Below are 17,639 nucleotides of genomic sequence, written 5' to 3' on the forward strand. Positions count from 1 at the left end.
GGTGCTAAGCCAGTGTGTGACATTTCGTGTGAAAACATCTCACTTCTCTCGGGTTGTAAAATATCAATCATTGCTTCATATGACAACAAAGATATTTATTGTGTATCTTTTTATTATGGGTGTGCTTAAAGAATCAAGAGGTGGCACTGCCTACCACATACCAACAATATTTGTACACTTCCCATAGGTTTTACTGTACTAACTGATGGCACTAACTATTTAATGCAAAGAATGATGTTAATATCATCAAATATTTCATGATGGTTTACAAGATGGGATGAAAAGCTTGGACTAAATTTTAGGGCTGTGGTAAACCACAGAGTTGCAGATGTAGGATATTAGGGAGCAAAGTTAATGGAGTGAGATTAGATAGAACAAGATGCTTGTGGAAAAGGACTGATGAGGTGAGCCGGAACTACACTTTGATGATGGATTTTGTGAAAGACTTACAAACATACACAGAGATAAAGCTTCATGACGAAAATAAAAGTGAAAATGGTAAGTTGTTTGTTCCGGAACTGAAGGAAATCGGTAAGGAGAAATATGATGAAAGAAATGGCTGGGTACAGTTGAAGATGGGAAGCTGGTCAGGACAGAATTGGAATGGTCATAGTTCGCCAGTAGTTTCATTTCAGTATGTGAGAGTTTACTGTGAACAGTGTGGCTGCTGTATATGGCTATGAAACAATCAACAACGGTGCCTCACAACAATTCATAGTATGTGACTGCTTCAGGAAGACATGACATTATTGTAGTATATATATCTTTTCCTTAAATTCCATCCAATGATTTTAATACTGAATTTTTAAACCCGGGGGAAAAACTTCCCAAATGAAAATGGTCAATATACCATCTTATTGTTGTTTGTTGTTCCTTTTCCTTGTGGTGCATTGGGCAGCACTTCATGCCATTTCTTTAGCATTTATCTGTTTTTTTACCAAGTCTAGTAGCTAGCTCGACACTCAACCCAACACAGATGGAAAGCGTGCAAGGGGCCAGCCGGATTCAAACCTGGACCCATTCGCCTTGAGCTCCAGAGCTGATTTCACTACACCACTGGCCATACTATGTTACAAGATGATAATTTAAAGTAAAAATATTGAAATACCAACCGTATCAATACAGCTACCTGTCATTTACAAAGGGACAACAATTCACATTACTGCTACTTTCACAGAAATCCATTAATTTGTTATGTTTTGCCAAAATTGGAAACAGAATGTTATTGAGCATTACAAAAGCATTCCCTCAAAATGACACTAGAGTTCCAATAATTAACCTTTGAGAAAGTGCTGCTTCACAGACTGAATATGGAAAAACAACAACTAGTTGTTTCCATGCATTGAATTAATGAAGTATCAAGCCTAATTGCCACAGTACATAAACATGAATCAGACACATTACTGCTCTGCATATTTGCACAGTGAATTTGAAGCAAATTCATATGCAGAAGGTGAAGGGGTCCTATCTGCAGCTGCCAGAGAAACATGGCCAAATTGATTTTTACTTAAGAAAGCTATTTTGAAAACTTCACTGGTAGTAACAAGGTTAGCCTCACGAGCACATAACAGTGGTGCTAATTTGTAAATTTAATTACAATATTTGATTGATTTTCTAGAATTCAAAGTAGTCACATTTTATCAAGTTGGTTAAGAATATGGGAAAACTCCAATCATCCAGCATTCAATTGTTCTAAAATGTTGATGGTTTTGCACCTGGCTCACCAGCTTTAGTTTGCTATGTTGCCTTTAAACATACTGTGGCCCTGCTTCCCTGCACTCCCTTTAAACTCTCCAGGGCTCCATTTTCAAACTCATTTTAAAGTGTCTGGTTTCTTTGGGAAAATTATTATACCACTATGTTACATCTAAGAGGAGTTAATTATAAGTGTCCAAAAGTTATTCCAAAAACACCCATGCATGTAAAAGGAGTAACATCCAAAAATCCAGAAAATCTTTTAGTCTGACACTCAAGTCCCTAACGTTCTGAATTACTAGTCTGGAAGTACATGAACTATAAACATTAAGCAGTCACCTATTTTTTTAAACAATTCTCTCCCTCATCACTTGAAGGCCTTTACAGTTTCCATAGGTGCTCATTACAATCTCACTAAATGATCACTCAGCATCTGTCAGCTTCGAACAATATTGGCAGCTGATCTCCATTAAATATCTCAATCCTGAGGATACCATGCTCAGGAACCGAAAGGGTTACTGGATACAGAATGGGACTGAGATCTACAACTGTACTTCTTTTGTTTATGTCTTGAAGAACACAATGACCTTACTGTGTTCCTTCTTGTCACTGCAAGCAAGCTGCAGTCCTCAGGCTAAATATTAATGCTATTCTAAAGTATACAAAGAAAGCAGCTTCTCATTAAACTCCAAAAGTAATACTTTGTAAAAAGAAAACTTTAACCACTAGCAAAGCATAATTGAGCCACATTTCACTCTTGTGACATTACCTACTAGCACAGGCCACTGGATGATTAGAAACCACAATGCAGTTGATCATTGTTCTTTGCTTAAGGGTCATTTATTTCTCCTCCATAATTTCCACTCTCAGTGGATGAAGCACAGTCACGTTTCACATCAGGGACACTAAATTACATTGTTTTGAAGTAAGTGGAAGCAAATAAGTTGTAAATATCCTTCTTTATAGGAGATTTTTATTCATATACACAAAAAGCATGAAATATAACACAAAATTCAACAGTTTGACCATAAAGTGAATTAGATATAAGGCGTGTATTTTCAAGACTATAGAATTGATAAAGATCCATAAAACACCTACCAATTTCCGTCTCTGCTCTGGAATCCCAGTTACATCGACTGGATTTCGCTCCAACACGTTCAAAAATTTCACCTCAGGAACAGCTATTGCACAGATCACATGGACCCACCTGGTGAGACAAAAGCAATTACCAAATGTTGTTCACAGAAACCTTGGATTTAAAAACAAATCACTTGGATTTTGTTGTTCATAGTGATAGGGATATTATTGTATCTGCAATCATTAAACTGGGTTTTCACTTTAAACAATGCAGATGCTGGAATCCCAAATAAACTACAGTAGTTCAATTCTGCTTTGTAGAATGTGATTTAGCAGTCTTCTCTAACTGAAATCAGTGAAATTACTGATATAGGTGAGAAAAGAGTCATTTAAGAATAAGACCTTCTGACAAATAATGTAAACATGTAGTATCAGGCAAATCAAATTAATTTGTTACAGCAAACTAAGCCATAATTACTGCTTAGCAAATAGATGACCATAAAACAAATTCAATTTTAGCATAGTGGATAATGACATTTTAAATAAAGTATATGCTGTTTCTCCTTCCATCTTAATCATATGATCTTGCTCCAATATTTATTAATGTTCTGTAAACATCTGACATGTTTATTATACATTATAATTCTCATTTCCTGGCTTGATACAAGAAAACTTTAGTGCAATGACATCAGTTATCAGCTGAAAGACAAAGTTCAAAGTAAATTTATTATCAAAGTACATAAATGTCACCATATACAAGCCTGAGAATCATTTACTTGCTGGCATTCACAGTAAGTACAAAGAAACACAACAGGATCAATGAAAAACTGTACAGAAAAACAACCAAGGTGCAAAAGACATAAACTGTAAAACAAAAGAATAATAATAAGTAATAAATATTGAGAACATGAGTTCCTTGAAAATGAGCCCAGAGGTTGTGGGATCAGTTCTCTGTTGGGGTGAATGAAGTTATCGACTGGTTCAGGAGCGTGACGTTGAACGAATAATAACCTTTTCTTAAACCGGTGGTTTGGCACGTAAGGCTCCTGTATCTCCTTCCTGATGGAAGCAGAGAGAAGACAGCATGGCTTGGATGGTGAGATCCTCGACGATAGATGCTGCTTTCCTGCGACAGTGTTCCTTGTAGATGTGCTCGATGCCGGGAAAGGCTTTGTCTGTGATGGACTGAGCTGTGTCCACTGCTTTCTGTAGGCTTTTCCATTTGAAAGCATTGGTGTTTTTATACTCAGCCATGATGTAACCACTCAATACGCTCTCCATCATGCATCTGTAGAAGTTTGTCAAAGTTTTAGATGATGTGCTGAATCTTCGCAAGCTTCGAAGAAAGTAGGGGTGGTGCCGTACCTTCTTTGTAAAGGCATTTATATGCTGGACCCACGGCAGATCCTCTGAAATGATAAACACTGAGGAATTTAAAGTTACTGACCCTCTCCACCTCTGATTCTCTGATAAAGACTGACTCATGCACCTCTGGATTCTTCCTCCTCTAGTCAATAATCCTATTTTTGGTTTTGCTGATGTTGAGTAAGAGGTTGTTGCCATGGCTCCACTCAGCCAGATTTTAAATCTCCCTCCTGTATGCTGATTCGTTATTACCTTTGATTCAGCTAGCAAATTTAAATATGGCTTTGTAGCTCTACTTAACCTCAGAGTTACATATAAAGTGCCTATTTACCCCCTTGGAAGTTTTCATGGTTTTGTGGCGACCCACTTTCTGCGCAGGCAAACCAGCTCACAAATAGCCAGCATGCGGGGGGAGACTTTGGTAATGCACCTCTGATGTAATTTCCGCCCAGAGAGGGCGGGTGCTAGGGATTAAATGCCAGCGCCGCGAAGTTTGAATAAACTAGTCTCGAAACAACTTACCGACTGCGTGTCGTTATTTCAGCGCTGTGTGTAGCACATCGCTACATTTGTGACCCCGACGGTCCAAACGGGATTTGGACCAAAGATGACCGACTCTTCATCTATTCACGCAGTTTCGCTAAAACTGCCGACTTTCTGGACGCTGCGACCACACGTGTGGTTTAGCCAAGCAGAAGCCCAGTTCCAGATTCGGCAGATATCCTCTGATTCCACGCGTTACTATCACGTGGTGAGCGCCCTTGACCAGGAGACGGCCGCCCAGTTTGCGGATTTCATACAGTCGCCCCCGGAAGAAGGCAAATATGAAGCATTCAAAGCGCTGCTCATTGGGACCTTTGGCCTCTCACGGCGTGAGCAAGGTGCCCGCCTGCTTCACCTGGACAGTTTGGGAGACAGACTGCCATCAGCATTGATGAACAAGATGCTGTCCCTGGCTGACGGACACAAGCCCTGCCTCATGTTCGAGCAAGCGTTCCTAGAGCGACTGCCCGAGGACATACATCTGCTGCTGGCCGACGCAGATTTCAGCGACCCCCGGAAGGTGGCGGCCCGGGCAGACGTGCTGTGGAAAGCCAAGAGGGAGAGCGTGGCGTTCGTCAGTCAGATTACCAGGCCACGCGCCCAACAGCAGACCAGACCAGGCCCGGCAGAGGGGCACATACAACACAGAGGCAGGAGTGAGGAGGCCAGTGTACAGTGGTGTTTCTACCACCAGTGGTGGGGCACAAAAGCCCGCCGTTGTCACCCGCCCTGCAAGGGCCAGGGCCAGCTGCTGCTAATGACTATGGTGGCTGGCCACCAGGACAGCCTCTTGTACGTCTGGGACAAACAGTCGAGACGCCGCTTCTTGGTCGACACCGGAGCGGAGATCAGCGTCTTGCCCCCGAAGGGGTACGACACCCGCAACAGGAAGCCAGGACCCACCCTGAGGGCTGCAAATGGCAGCACGATACGGACCTACGGCACCCGCACAGTGCAGCTGCAGTTTGGCGCCAGCCGGTTCACATGGGACTTCACACTGGCCGCCATGGCCCAAACACTCCTGGGAGCGGACTTCTTGCGAGCTCACAGCCTGTTGGTCGACTTGCAAGGGATAAGACTGGTACATGCCGAGACTTTCCAGACGTTCTCCCTGGGTGAAGCCAAGATGCCGGCCCCACACCTGGACTCCATCACGCTGTCGGACAACGAATTCACCAGAATCCTGGTGGACTTTCCATCGATTCTGGCACTGCAGTTCACGGCAGCCATGCCCAGACACGGGGTATAGCACCACATTCCGACCCAGGGACCACCCCTCCACGCCCGCGCATGAAGGCTCCCCCCGGAAAAGCTCCGCCTGGCGAAGGAGGAGTTCAAGAGGATGGAGGAATTGGGGATCGTACGGAGGTCCGACAGCCCATGGGCCTCCCCCCTGCACATGATGCCCAAAGCAGCAGGGGGTTGGAGACTATGCGGCGACTACCGCAGACTGAACGAGGCTACCACTCCAGATCGCTACCCCGTGCCGCACATACAGGACTTTGCAGCAAACCTGCATGGGGCAAGAATCTTTTCCAAAGCAGACCTCGCCCGGGGATACCATCAAATCCCGGTGCACCCTGAAGACATCCCCAAAACAGCACTCATCACCCCGTTCGGCCTGTTCGAGTTCCTCTGAATGCCGTTCAGCCTGAAGAATGCCGCACAGACGTTCCAGCGGCTAATGGACGCGGTGGGACGCGACCTGGACTTTGCGTTCATCTATTTGGACGACATCCTTATAGCCAGCAGTTGTCGTCAGGAGCATCTGTCCCACCTCCGCCAGCTCTACTCCCCCCTGAGTGATTTCGGCCTCACGATCAACCAGGCCAAATGCCAGTTCGGTCTCGATACCATCGACTTCCTGGGCCACAGGATTACCAAAGACGGGGCAACACCTCTGCCCGCCAAGGTAGATGTGATCCGCCACTTTGCCCGGCCCAACATGGTCAAAGGCCTGCAGGAGTTTGTTGGTATGGTGAACTTCTACCACCGTTTCCTCCCCTCAGCAGCCTGTATCATGCGCCCTTTGTACACCCTGATGTTGGGTAAAGGCATGGACATTACTTGGGGCGAGGAGGCTGCGGCCGCTTTCGTTAAAGCCAAGGAAGCCTTGGCAGATGCCGCGATGCTGGTGCACCCCAGAACGGACGTTCTGACTGCCCTCAGGGTGGACGCATCTGACGCAGCAGTCGGTGGGGTGCTGGAGCAGCTCATCGAGGGGCACTGGCAACCCTTGGTGTTCTTCAGCAAGCATCTACAACCACCTGAACTCGAGTACAGTGCTTTCGACTGGGAGCTGTTGGCACTGTATCTGGCAATCCGGCATTTCAGGTACTTCTTAGAAGGCAGGCCGTTCACCGCGTTCACGGACCACAAACCCTTGACCTCTGCATTCACGAAGGTGTCCGATCCCTGGTCGGTTCGCCAGCAGCGACATCTGTCCTACATCTCCGAGTACATGACGGACATCCAGCATGTCTCGGGAAAGGACAACGTCGTGGCAGACGCACTCTCCAGACCAGCTGACCAGGCCCAGTCCCTGGGGGTGGACTATGCAGCACTGGCGGAGACGCAGCAGGCAGATGACGAGATGCCCAGCTACAGGACCGCAGTCTCGGGTTTGCAGCTACAGGACTTTCTTGTAGGCCCAGGTGATAGGACCCTCCTGTGCGACGTGGCTACTGGCCAACCTCGCCCCACTGTCCCGGCAGCCTGGAGGCGGCAGGTTTTCGACTCCATACACGATTTGGCGTACCCATCTATCAGGACAACCGTCCGGCTGGTCTCCAGCAAGTTCGCGTGGCACGGACTTCGCAAGCAGGTCAGTGAATGGGCCAGAACATGTGCGCAGTGCCAAACAGCCAAGGTGCAGCGGCACACTAAAGCCCCGCCGCAGCAGTTCAAACCCACCCACCGGAGGTTCGACCACATTCATGTGGATATCGTGGGCCCCCTACCAGTGTCCCGAGGAGCGCGGTACCTCCTAACTATGGTAGACCGGTTCACGAGGTGGCCAGAGGCGGTCCCGCTCACCGACACATCTGCCGATTCCTGCGCCCGAGCACTGATCACAACCTGGGTAGCATGCTTTCGGGTATCGGCCCACATTACCTCCGACAGAGGCGCCCAGTTCACCTCCAGCCTGTGGTCGGCTGTGGCCAGCCTGTTGGGAACGTAGCTACACCACACAACTGCCTACCACCCACAGTCGAATGGACTGGTGGAACGCTTCCACTGTCACTTGAAGTCAGCTCTCATGGCCCGCCTGAGAGGACCTAACTGGGTGGACGAGCTTCCCTGGGTCCTGCTTGGAATTTGTACAGCATCCAAAGAGGATCTGCACACCTCGTCAGCCGAGTTGGTGTACGGCGCGCCCCTGGCCGTCCCGGGAGAGTTCATACCAGCCCCAAGGGGGCAAGAGGAAGAACCCGCAGCAGTCCTGGACAGGCTACGCGAAAGGCTCAGTAACCTGGCCCCCGTACCAACTTCATAGCACGGACGGACCCCGACCCATGTACCCAAAGTCTTGCAGAACTGTAAGTTTGTGTTTGTACGAAGGGGCAGACACCGGGCACCGCCACAGCGGCCGTACGAGGGGCCGTTCAAGGTGATCAACAACAATGGGTCCACGTACGTTCTGGACATTGGAGGGAGAGAGGAGGTTTTCACGGTGGACCGACTCATACCACCCCATGTGGACTTGCCGCAGCCGGTCGACGTTCAGGCACCGCGGCACAGAGGCAGACCTCCCAAACAGAGGCTGATCCAGACTGTGGACACTGGGGGGTGTATTGCTGGTTCTGGGGGGGGGGGTGGGTTATGTGACGACCCACTTTCTGCGCAGGCGAACCGGCTCACAAATAGCCAGCGCGCGCGGGTAGACTTTGGTAATGCACCTCTGATGTCATTTCCGCCCGGAGAGTGCGGGCGCTAGGGATTAAATGCTAGCGCCAAGAAGTTTGAACAAACCAGTCTCCAAACGGCTTACCGACTGCGTGTCGTTATTTCAGCGCTGTGTGTAGCACATCACTACAGTTTATTGTTTTACAACATTCAGTAACAGTGGATTTAATTTGACTTTTTTTTGACACTGAGTAACAGAAAAAGATTCTTTAGTGTCAAAGTGAAAACAGATCTCTGCAAAGTGATCTAAAGTAATGACAAATATAAAACATAAAATATTTGATTGCATATATATTCACCCCCTTTAAAATCACACACCAAATCATCACTGGTGCAGCCAATCAGTTTAAGAAGTCACATAATTAGTTAAACGAAGATCACCGTGTGCAGTCAAGGTGTTACAATCGATTGTATTAAAAATACACCTGTACCTGCAAGGTCCAACTGCTGGTGAGTCAGTATTCTGGCAAAAACTACACCATGAAGACAAAAGAACACTAAGGAACTCCGTGAAAAGATTATTGAAAAGCACAAGTCAGGCAATGTATACAAGTAAGTTTCCCAGTCACTGAATATCCCTTGGAGTACAGTTAAGTCAATCATCAAGAAGTGGAAAGAACATGGCACAACTGTAAACCTGCCTAGAGCAGGCCGTCCTCAAAAACTGACTGATAGTGAGGGAGGCCACCATGAGACCTATGACAACTCTGGAGGAGCTACAAGCTTCAGTGGCTGACATCGGAAAGACTCGGCATACAACAACTGTTGACCAGGTGCTTCACCAGTCGCCGCTTTATAGGAGAGTGGCAAAGAGAAAGCCGCTGTTGAGAAAAGAACTCACCTTAAGCCTCGGCTAGAGTTTGCCAGATGATGTGTGGAAGACTCTGAAGTCAGCTGGAAGAAAGTTCTATGGTCTGATGAAATCAAAATTGAGTTTTTGGACCATCAGACTAAATGTTATGTTTGATGTAAGCAAAAACACCCCATCCCTAACATGAAGCATGATGGTGCATCATGCTGTGGGGATGCTTCACTGCAGCAGGCCCTGGAAGGCTTGCGAAGGTAGAGGGTAAAATGAATGCAGCAAACTACAGGGAAATCCTGGAGGAAAACCTGATGCAGTCTGTATGAGAACTGCCACTTGGGAGAAGATTTGTTTTCCAGCAAGACAATGACCCAAGCATAAAGCCAAAGCTACACAGGAATAGCTTAAAAACAACAAAGTTAATGTCCTGGAGTGACCAAGTCAGAGTCTAGACCTCAATCCAATTGAGAATTTGTGGCTGCATTTGAAGAGGGCTGTTTACTCACAATCCCCGTGCAGTCTGATAGAGCTTGAGCAGTTTTGTTAAGGGAAAAATTGTAGTGTCCAGATGTGCAAAGCTGATAGAAACATATCCACACAGACGCAAGGAAAAAATTCCAAAGGTGCATATACTAAATACTGACTTGAAGGGGGTGAGTAATTGTGCAATCAATTATTTTGCATTTAATAACTGTAATAAATTTAAACTAATAGAAATTTTTCACTTTGACATGAGAGTCTTTTCTATCAATCAGAGTCAAAAAAGTCAAATTAAATCCACTATGATTCAATGTAGTACAACAATAAAACATGAAAACTTTCAAGGGGATGAATACTTTTTATTGGCACTGTAAATTGAGTAGAACGGGGTTAAGCACACAGCCTGTTGGTGCCCCTGCGCTGATGGTGATTGTGGCGGAGATGTTATTGTGAATCTGATCCGACTGGGGTCTAAAAGTGAGGAAATCAAGAATCCAATTGCACAAGTACTGAGGCCTAGGTGTTGGACATTATTGATTAGGTTTGAAAGGATGATAGTTTTGAATGCAGAGCTTCAGTCAATGTGTACTAACCTGATGTATGCATCGTCACTGTTCAGATGTTCCAAGGTCGAGAGAAGAGCCAATGAAATGGCATCTGCTGTTTGGAATGGATCCAAGTCACTGCTCAGGCAGCAGTTGATATGTTTCATCACCAACCTCTCAAATCACTCATCACAGTGGATGTAAAGGCTGATTTATACTTGTGTGTATGGACTACGCCGCAGCCTACGTTGTAGCCCTGATTTTCACTTCTGCGTCGCTCTACGCTGTAGCAAGCGTGCATTGGTGTGAGCCAAAACGCTAGTTTGTGGTGGGGTTTCTATGCCAGTGTGTTGAGTTTCGTGAGAGACATGGATGAGGAAATGCATTTCAAACATTTTCGCATGTTGGCAGGTAGATTTGACGATTTGGTTAATCTATTTCACATCGGTGTACAATCATGGCGGAGAAGAAGCAACCGGAAATGCGTAGGAGGAAATGCAATGCTACCAAGCAGACCAATCACAGTTGTTGCTGTTATGATACCAGCCCCCTCCTTTGCGAGAATCGCAAGAGCCCTAGTGAAGGGGGGGGGGGGGGGGTCAATGACCCAAGAGAGAGAGAGAGAGACATGCTGAATACCACGTTCCACTGGGATGCAGAATAAAGCGACCCTGACTATTGTCTCATGAAGACCACGTGTAAAGCCCTCGGGCAAAGTGGGCTGGTTGAGAGAGAGATTGACACCTGCGATCCCGTGAGGAAGTATAAAGGAGGGTCTGGGGGGGACGACCCCTCCAGACGCACCAAGGAGACACGATAGCGATCCCGTCGTAGCGGGAAGCCATTTTGAAGGAAGCCACATGCGTTAGATTCTAAATCGGGAGTCTGTGGCTGGAATCACGGACAATCGCTTTTAACTAACAACAGGAAAGCCTGCTCTCCTGATTCCACGGCTTTGCTTCGTAAGGACCTGGGCAAGTGTTCCTTTTCTCACCAATCTCTCTCTCTCTCTCCAACACGGGAAACTCAGCGGTTCCCAAAAGACTGAAGCCTGCCGACTTTTGAATGACTGTTATATTTTTCCAAATGGACAAGATATTATCCCCTAGACAACGATAGAGCTTATTCCTGATTAATCATTACTATACCTGCGCTTTAGATTGAGTATTGACGACTTATGGTATCTGAATGTTTGTATTAACCTTCCTTTTGTGCCCCTTTATAAATAAAAACGTTTAAAAATGGTACCATCAGGCTTCAGTGGACCTCTCTATCTTTGCTGGTAAGTGATCCAGTTACGGGATACTGGATGCGTCGCTGCGACGCGAGTTAATTTTTTAGGGAGGTGCATGTCACCCTATGGCATAGGGTACATGGTACCTACAGCGTAGATGCGACGCACAAGTATAAATCAGCCTTAAGTGCTACTGAACGATAATCACTGAGATAGGTTACCACATTCTTCTTGGGTACCGGTATAATTGAAGCCTGCTGGAGCAGCTGGGTACCTCAGACTGTTGAAACGAGAGGTTAAAGATATCAGGAAACACTCTAGCCAGTTGATTAGCATAGGCCTTCAGTACTCAGCCAGGTACCCCATGCATACTAGATGCTTTCCATGGGTTCACGCTCCTGAAGGCGGCTCTCACGTCAGCCTCAGAAACTGAAATCAAGGGGTTGTAGAGGGCTGTCTGAGTGCATAAAGGTGTCTCCGTGTTCTGTCAAAGTGAACGCAAGAGGCATTGTGCTCTTCTGAGAGCATAATCTTGTTGTCACATGTCACTTGGTTCTACTTTGTAGGAGGTGATAGCATTCAAGCCTTGCCACAGCTGTCGAGCATTCTATCTACGATTAAAGTTATGCCTGGAATAGTCACATTGGATGTGAGATGGCCTTCCAGTGGTTGTACCTGGACCTCTTGTACTCTCCTTGGTCACTAGACCTAAACACCACCGATCCAGCCCTCAGCCAATGCCTGCAGCAAGTGATGGCAGATATAGCTAGTCCATGCCATGAAATCTTTTGGAAGAGCTAACCCTCAAGTCCACAGCTACACTATCACTTCACTGGTGACTCAGACCACTGTCTTGGAATATTCAATCGTTTGTTCTTGGATCATTTTTCCCAATTTATTTACTGTTTATTACAATTTCTTCTGTTGACAGATCACCTCTCATCTATGAATCTAACAATAATTTTACGCAAATGAACCAGGAATAAATACACTAGGTGGCCATTTTATTAGGTACACCTGCTTGTTAATGCAAATATCTAATCAGTCAGTCATGTGGTAGCAACTGAATGCATAAAAGCATGCAGGCATGGTCAATAGGTTCAGTTGTTGTTTGGACCAAACATCAGAATGGGGAAGAAATGTGATCTAAGTGACTTTGACCATGGAATAATTGTTGGTACCAGACAGGAGAGATTAGAGTATCACAGAAAATGCAGAAACACAAGATTTACACAGAATGGTGCAAAAAAAAACACAAAAACACATCCAGTGAGCAGCAGTTCTGTGGTTGAAAATGTCTTGAAAATGGAAAAAGTCAGAGGAGAATAGCCAGACTGACTCAAGCTGACAGGAAGGCAAAAGAAATTCAAACAACCATGTTTTATAACAGTGGTGGGCAGAAGAGCTTCTCTGAATGCACAACACATTGAACGTTGAAATGGAAGGGCTACAGCAGCAGAAGATCACACCGGGCTCCACTCCTGTATCTAACAAAGTGGCCTCTGAGTGTAAATATCGATGTCAAATTTTCACTTAATTGATTGACGACTTTGTAAATCAGTAAAGTCAGATTAAGTTAGAGAGATCTGTTATCTTGGTTATCATGATGGCTAAGGACTTAAGGAAATAACAATCTGCTGTAAGAACTCAGTGAGCCAAGCAGCATCAGTGGGAGAAAAGGAACTGTCGATATTTTTGGTTGGAACCTTGCATCAGGATTCATGCTGCTCGACTCGGTGAGTTCTTTCAGCAGATTGTTTTCTCACCAGATTCAAAGATTCAGAGCATATTTATTAACAAAATACTTATGTAGTATAGAACCCTGAGATTTGTCTTCCCATAGACTGCCATAAAACAAAGATAACCATAGAACCAGTTCTAGCAGTTACAGTCTCTTGTGCTTTGGCTCAAAGGAATATTAGTTGTTCTAGATTCTTACCAGTTTTTTTAAATGGAGCTACGGATTCAAGATAAGGAACGTTTGGGAAGTGGAGGAGAAATTGCTGGTTGAGGATGCTGAATAACATTGTCCTTACAGGATCGGCGATTACAGTAACTCGTCTTCAGTAATGGTGCAAGAATGAAAACTAAGATAAAATGATTAAATTATACGGGAAAATTAAATTGTAATATACAAGGCTTTCATCCTCTTGAATGCAAATCAGTAAGCAGTGATGTAAGTGAGAGATTTAAGATGACACAATGACTTGGTAGGTGATCTGGATCTATTTATTTTACTGGGGAATAGATTAAGGCTTGCATACTCAGGGGTCTTGACAAGGAAGACTTCTTCATATAAAGAGCAGTGAAAATCTACAACTCTCGCACACCCACGACAAGCAATCATTTGTCAGAAAGGACAAATGAACATTTCAGGAAGGAAGACAGGTGATTTTGTTAGCCTGATTTATTGATGAAGGTTTCAACGTGAAATGATAACTGTTTCTCTATAAATCAGAGACAATATTGTTTTACGTTCATAAATAAGAAGAAAATACAAAAACTGATTTAATCCCACCTAGCTGTTGGTTCCTAACTCTGTAAATTTTCCCTTCTAGCTATAGTTCCTAACCCTGTAAGTCATGGGTATTCATGTAGTATTATATCAACAATATGAAGATTTCTGCCCCTATCCTCCTTTTCAGGCAATGAGTTTCATACCCTTATTGGCCTTTGCCTGACAATAATTTCCCTCATCTCTCCCCTTCCACCCATTACTTTAAGTCATTGCTCCAGATTTATGACTCTTTGGTTGAAGGAAATAGATCCTTCCTATTTACACAGCACTGTACCTTCAAATTCATGCACCCTAATTAAATCCCTGTCAAGTTTTGAGTCCTGATGGAGAGTTCCAGTTAAACTTGTCAGCAGTTCCTCCCCGCATCTCCCACCACCAATGTCCTACCAGCATCACATTGCCCAAATCCATCAAGATCCTGATCCAATCCCTGCAGATATCTTTTAAACATAGCCTGCAGCCACCCCAGTAAGTATATCAGATTAATCGAGTAGTCAATCACAACCCATTTGCCTGTACCCCAACTGAACCCTTATGATCCCATTTCTCCACCACCATCCCATCACAAACAAATACCCAACCCACCCCCACTTTGGCCCTTTTCCCCTCCATTCCCCAGAAGATCCCTGCAACTTCTTTACCTCATCGATGCAGGTTGGACAAAAAAGAACCTCTGATCACATTAAGTTTTTAAAAGTGTGCAGATGAGATTTGCTTGGATTGAAAAGAACACATCTTATGAGGAAATACTAAGCAAGCTGCAGCTTTTCTCTTTGGAGTAATGGACAACAAGAGGCGACTTAATAGAGGTGTATAAGAATGAGAGACAGAGTAGAGAGCAAGCACCTTTTTCCCAAAGAAGCAATGACCAATACCAGAAGACATCCATTTAAAGTGAGTGGAGGAAAGTTTAGGGGAGACATCAGAAGTAGTTTTTTTTATATATAAGGAGAGTGTGGGTGACTGGAATACACCTCCAGGGATAATGTCAAAGGCTGATATAATACGAACATTTAAAAAAACTCTTGGATAAACACATGGCTGTAAGAAAAATAGAGGGTTATGAACTGAACTGTGAATAGGGAAGGGTTAGAGTAATTGTGGAGCAGGTTTTATAAGTTGGCACAATATTGTGGGCCGACAGGCTGAAACTGTGTTGTACTGTTCTATGTTCTACGTTAATTCTATCAAATGAACATCATACATACTTTGAGGCTGGTGCAAGGAATGTTTTTGGATGTGAAAAACTTCCTCTGGCCTACAGCACATCACCTACTTAAGGAGCCTTTCCAGGCCAGTACGGGCCACATCACAGATGATGTAAATTACTATTGGACTGCTAATGGAAGCAATACTATCAATAGCCCTGTTCCCAACACTTAATCTTAGCTTTTTAGACAACCTGCTGAAGGCACCAACACACTTCTATTTTTCGCTATCTACAGACAAAAGCATGATCTTAATGACATTTGGGTCACCATAACTTCTCAGTAATTTTCAGATTTATTTCTTAAGTATGTTTCAATCTACCTTTTGTCAGTAGTACTTTTCAGTGCCCCGCCTCGTAAGTTGCACAAACAACAAGCCTGAAATGAAGAACAGAACACAAAAGTTAAGAAACAGAAAGTTAAGCAAAGCAGCACAAATGTGATTTCTACCTGAACAATTCGTAGACCTCGATCTAAAATATTAACTTTTCCACTTTAAATTAAAATATAAATCCATTTAAAATTTAAATTCAAGTAAGTTTTGATTTTAGTTCTCATAGCCTCATTTTTTGCGGTAGCTAAACATTGTGAAAGAAAACCAGAGCCTGCTAAAGGAGCAAATAGATATTCCTCCTCATATGGTGCCAGCACAAAGTTACATGGCTAGTAATCGAGAAGCTTGGACTGAAACTGAAGAATCCCTCCATTGACTAAAGTGCAATTGAGATTAGTTAATAACATGTAAGGTTAAAAGCAATATGAGCAAGAATGAGCATTAAGCTGCAGGATTATCGTGAAAATCCATTTGGCTCACTCATGCCCTCCAGGAGAGAAAAACTAATGTCTCTACCTAGACTGACCAACAAGTGACTCCAGAATGGCTACAATCTGATAGATTCTTCACTACCTATTAAAGTGTCTACAAAGCCATTCAGTTGTATCATAACTGCAATGTTAATAAAACCACATGACATCTGTAACACTTGCCTAACAGGCGGGTATATGTCTAGGGGGAAAAGGAGATCCAGCCACTCACCAACCCCACCTCCCGTACACGCAGGTGCTGTGAGAATCAAGTTTATGCCGTGCGCACGCACACCATATCAAACTCACACCAGATACCGTTATGGAATACACTTTAAAGATTTTACTAAAACTAAAAGAGTATTATGCAATACAATATATATGAAGGAAAAGAAAATAAAGTAAAAGGCGCCAACTTATCAAAGTTCAGTCAGTTTAGTGCACATCGTTGGAGCTCAACCATCGAACCATGCGACCCCTCATCACTTTCCTCCGACCTCCACGTCCTTGCACCTGGGACCACCCGGGTGGTCGACCGAGCAGTGCGGCGCACATCCACCTTCATCGGCGTCTTCTTCCCGACTCCCCTGAAAAGACCGCGAAACCCCCAAGCTCCCAGCCTCACAAGACAACATTCCCCATTGGTTAAAAAATGAATACAATCCCCATATCAGCAAATCCAAAGCTAAACAACTGTGAGAGAAAACACTTATCAAACATAAAAGCAATCCTACTCTAGCAAACCAAAGAAGCCATTTTGATTAACATACACAGTACATTGTACATTCTCCCCCCCACCAGCAAATGTCATGCCCTCATGAGATAACCAGAGTTCCCCAAGGCTTCTTGCAACACACAAAACCCAACCCAGGTGCAGAAAGCAGCAACATAACTACCCAGAGCAGTAGAAATCACACTCCGTTCTCCTGGCACCACATATGTCAACCTCTCTGAAGGGCAACTACTCCTCTGAGATCTCTGTACCCCTTCTACCGACCCTTCCGCCTCACTGGGCTCCCTCTTCACCTGCGAACCCTCTGCCTCGGACACCCCAGGTCTACCTGTCAGATCCTTACTCCCTCCCTCACAGGGTTCTCCCTTCACCTGAGAACCCTCTGCCTTGGACACCCCAGGTCTACCTGTCAGATCCTCACTCCCTCCCTCACAGGGTTCTCCCTTCACCTGAGAACCCTCTGCCTCGGACACCCCAGGTCTACCTGTCAGATCCTCACACCCTCCCTCACAGGGTTCACCCTTCACCTGAGAACCCTCTGCCTCGGACACCCCAGGTCTACCTGTCAGATCCTCACTGCCTCCCTCACGGGGTTCTCCCTTCACCTGAGAACCCTCTGGCTCACGTTCGGGTTCCACCCTCTCTCCCCCCAACGCTGGCTGTCTCTCCATCTGACTATCAACACCTTCCCTCCTCTCGCCCAACTCAGTAGGGGAAGGGCCAGGA

At 45.0% G+C, this 17,639-nt stretch overlaps 1 protein-coding gene across 3 annotated transcripts in view; it reads right to left on the bottom strand.

The window, feature by feature from the left end:
- Positions 1-17,639, bottom strand: part of kdm4b (lysine (K)-specific demethylase 4B) — a 535,771-nt gene that overhangs the window by 79,794 nt on the left and 438,338 nt on the right. For all 3 annotated transcript variants that reach the window (XM_073068769.1, XM_073068770.1, XM_073068771.1), the window contains 2 exons: positions 15,699-15,754; positions 2,794-2,902 (listed from right to left, as the gene is read on the bottom strand). In XM_073068769.1, the coding sequence (XP_072924870.1) occupies positions 2,794-2,902; positions 15,699-15,754 (165 nt within the window). The remainder of the gene's footprint in view (positions 1-2,793; positions 2,903-15,698; positions 15,755-17,639) is intronic.

This window comes from Hemitrygon akajei, chromosome 16 (genome assembly GCF_048418815.1).
Source record: "Hemitrygon akajei chromosome 16, sHemAka1.3, whole genome shotgun sequence".
NCBI classification, from domain to species: Eukaryota; Metazoa; Chordata; class Chondrichthyes; order Myliobatiformes; family Dasyatidae; genus Hemitrygon; species Hemitrygon akajei.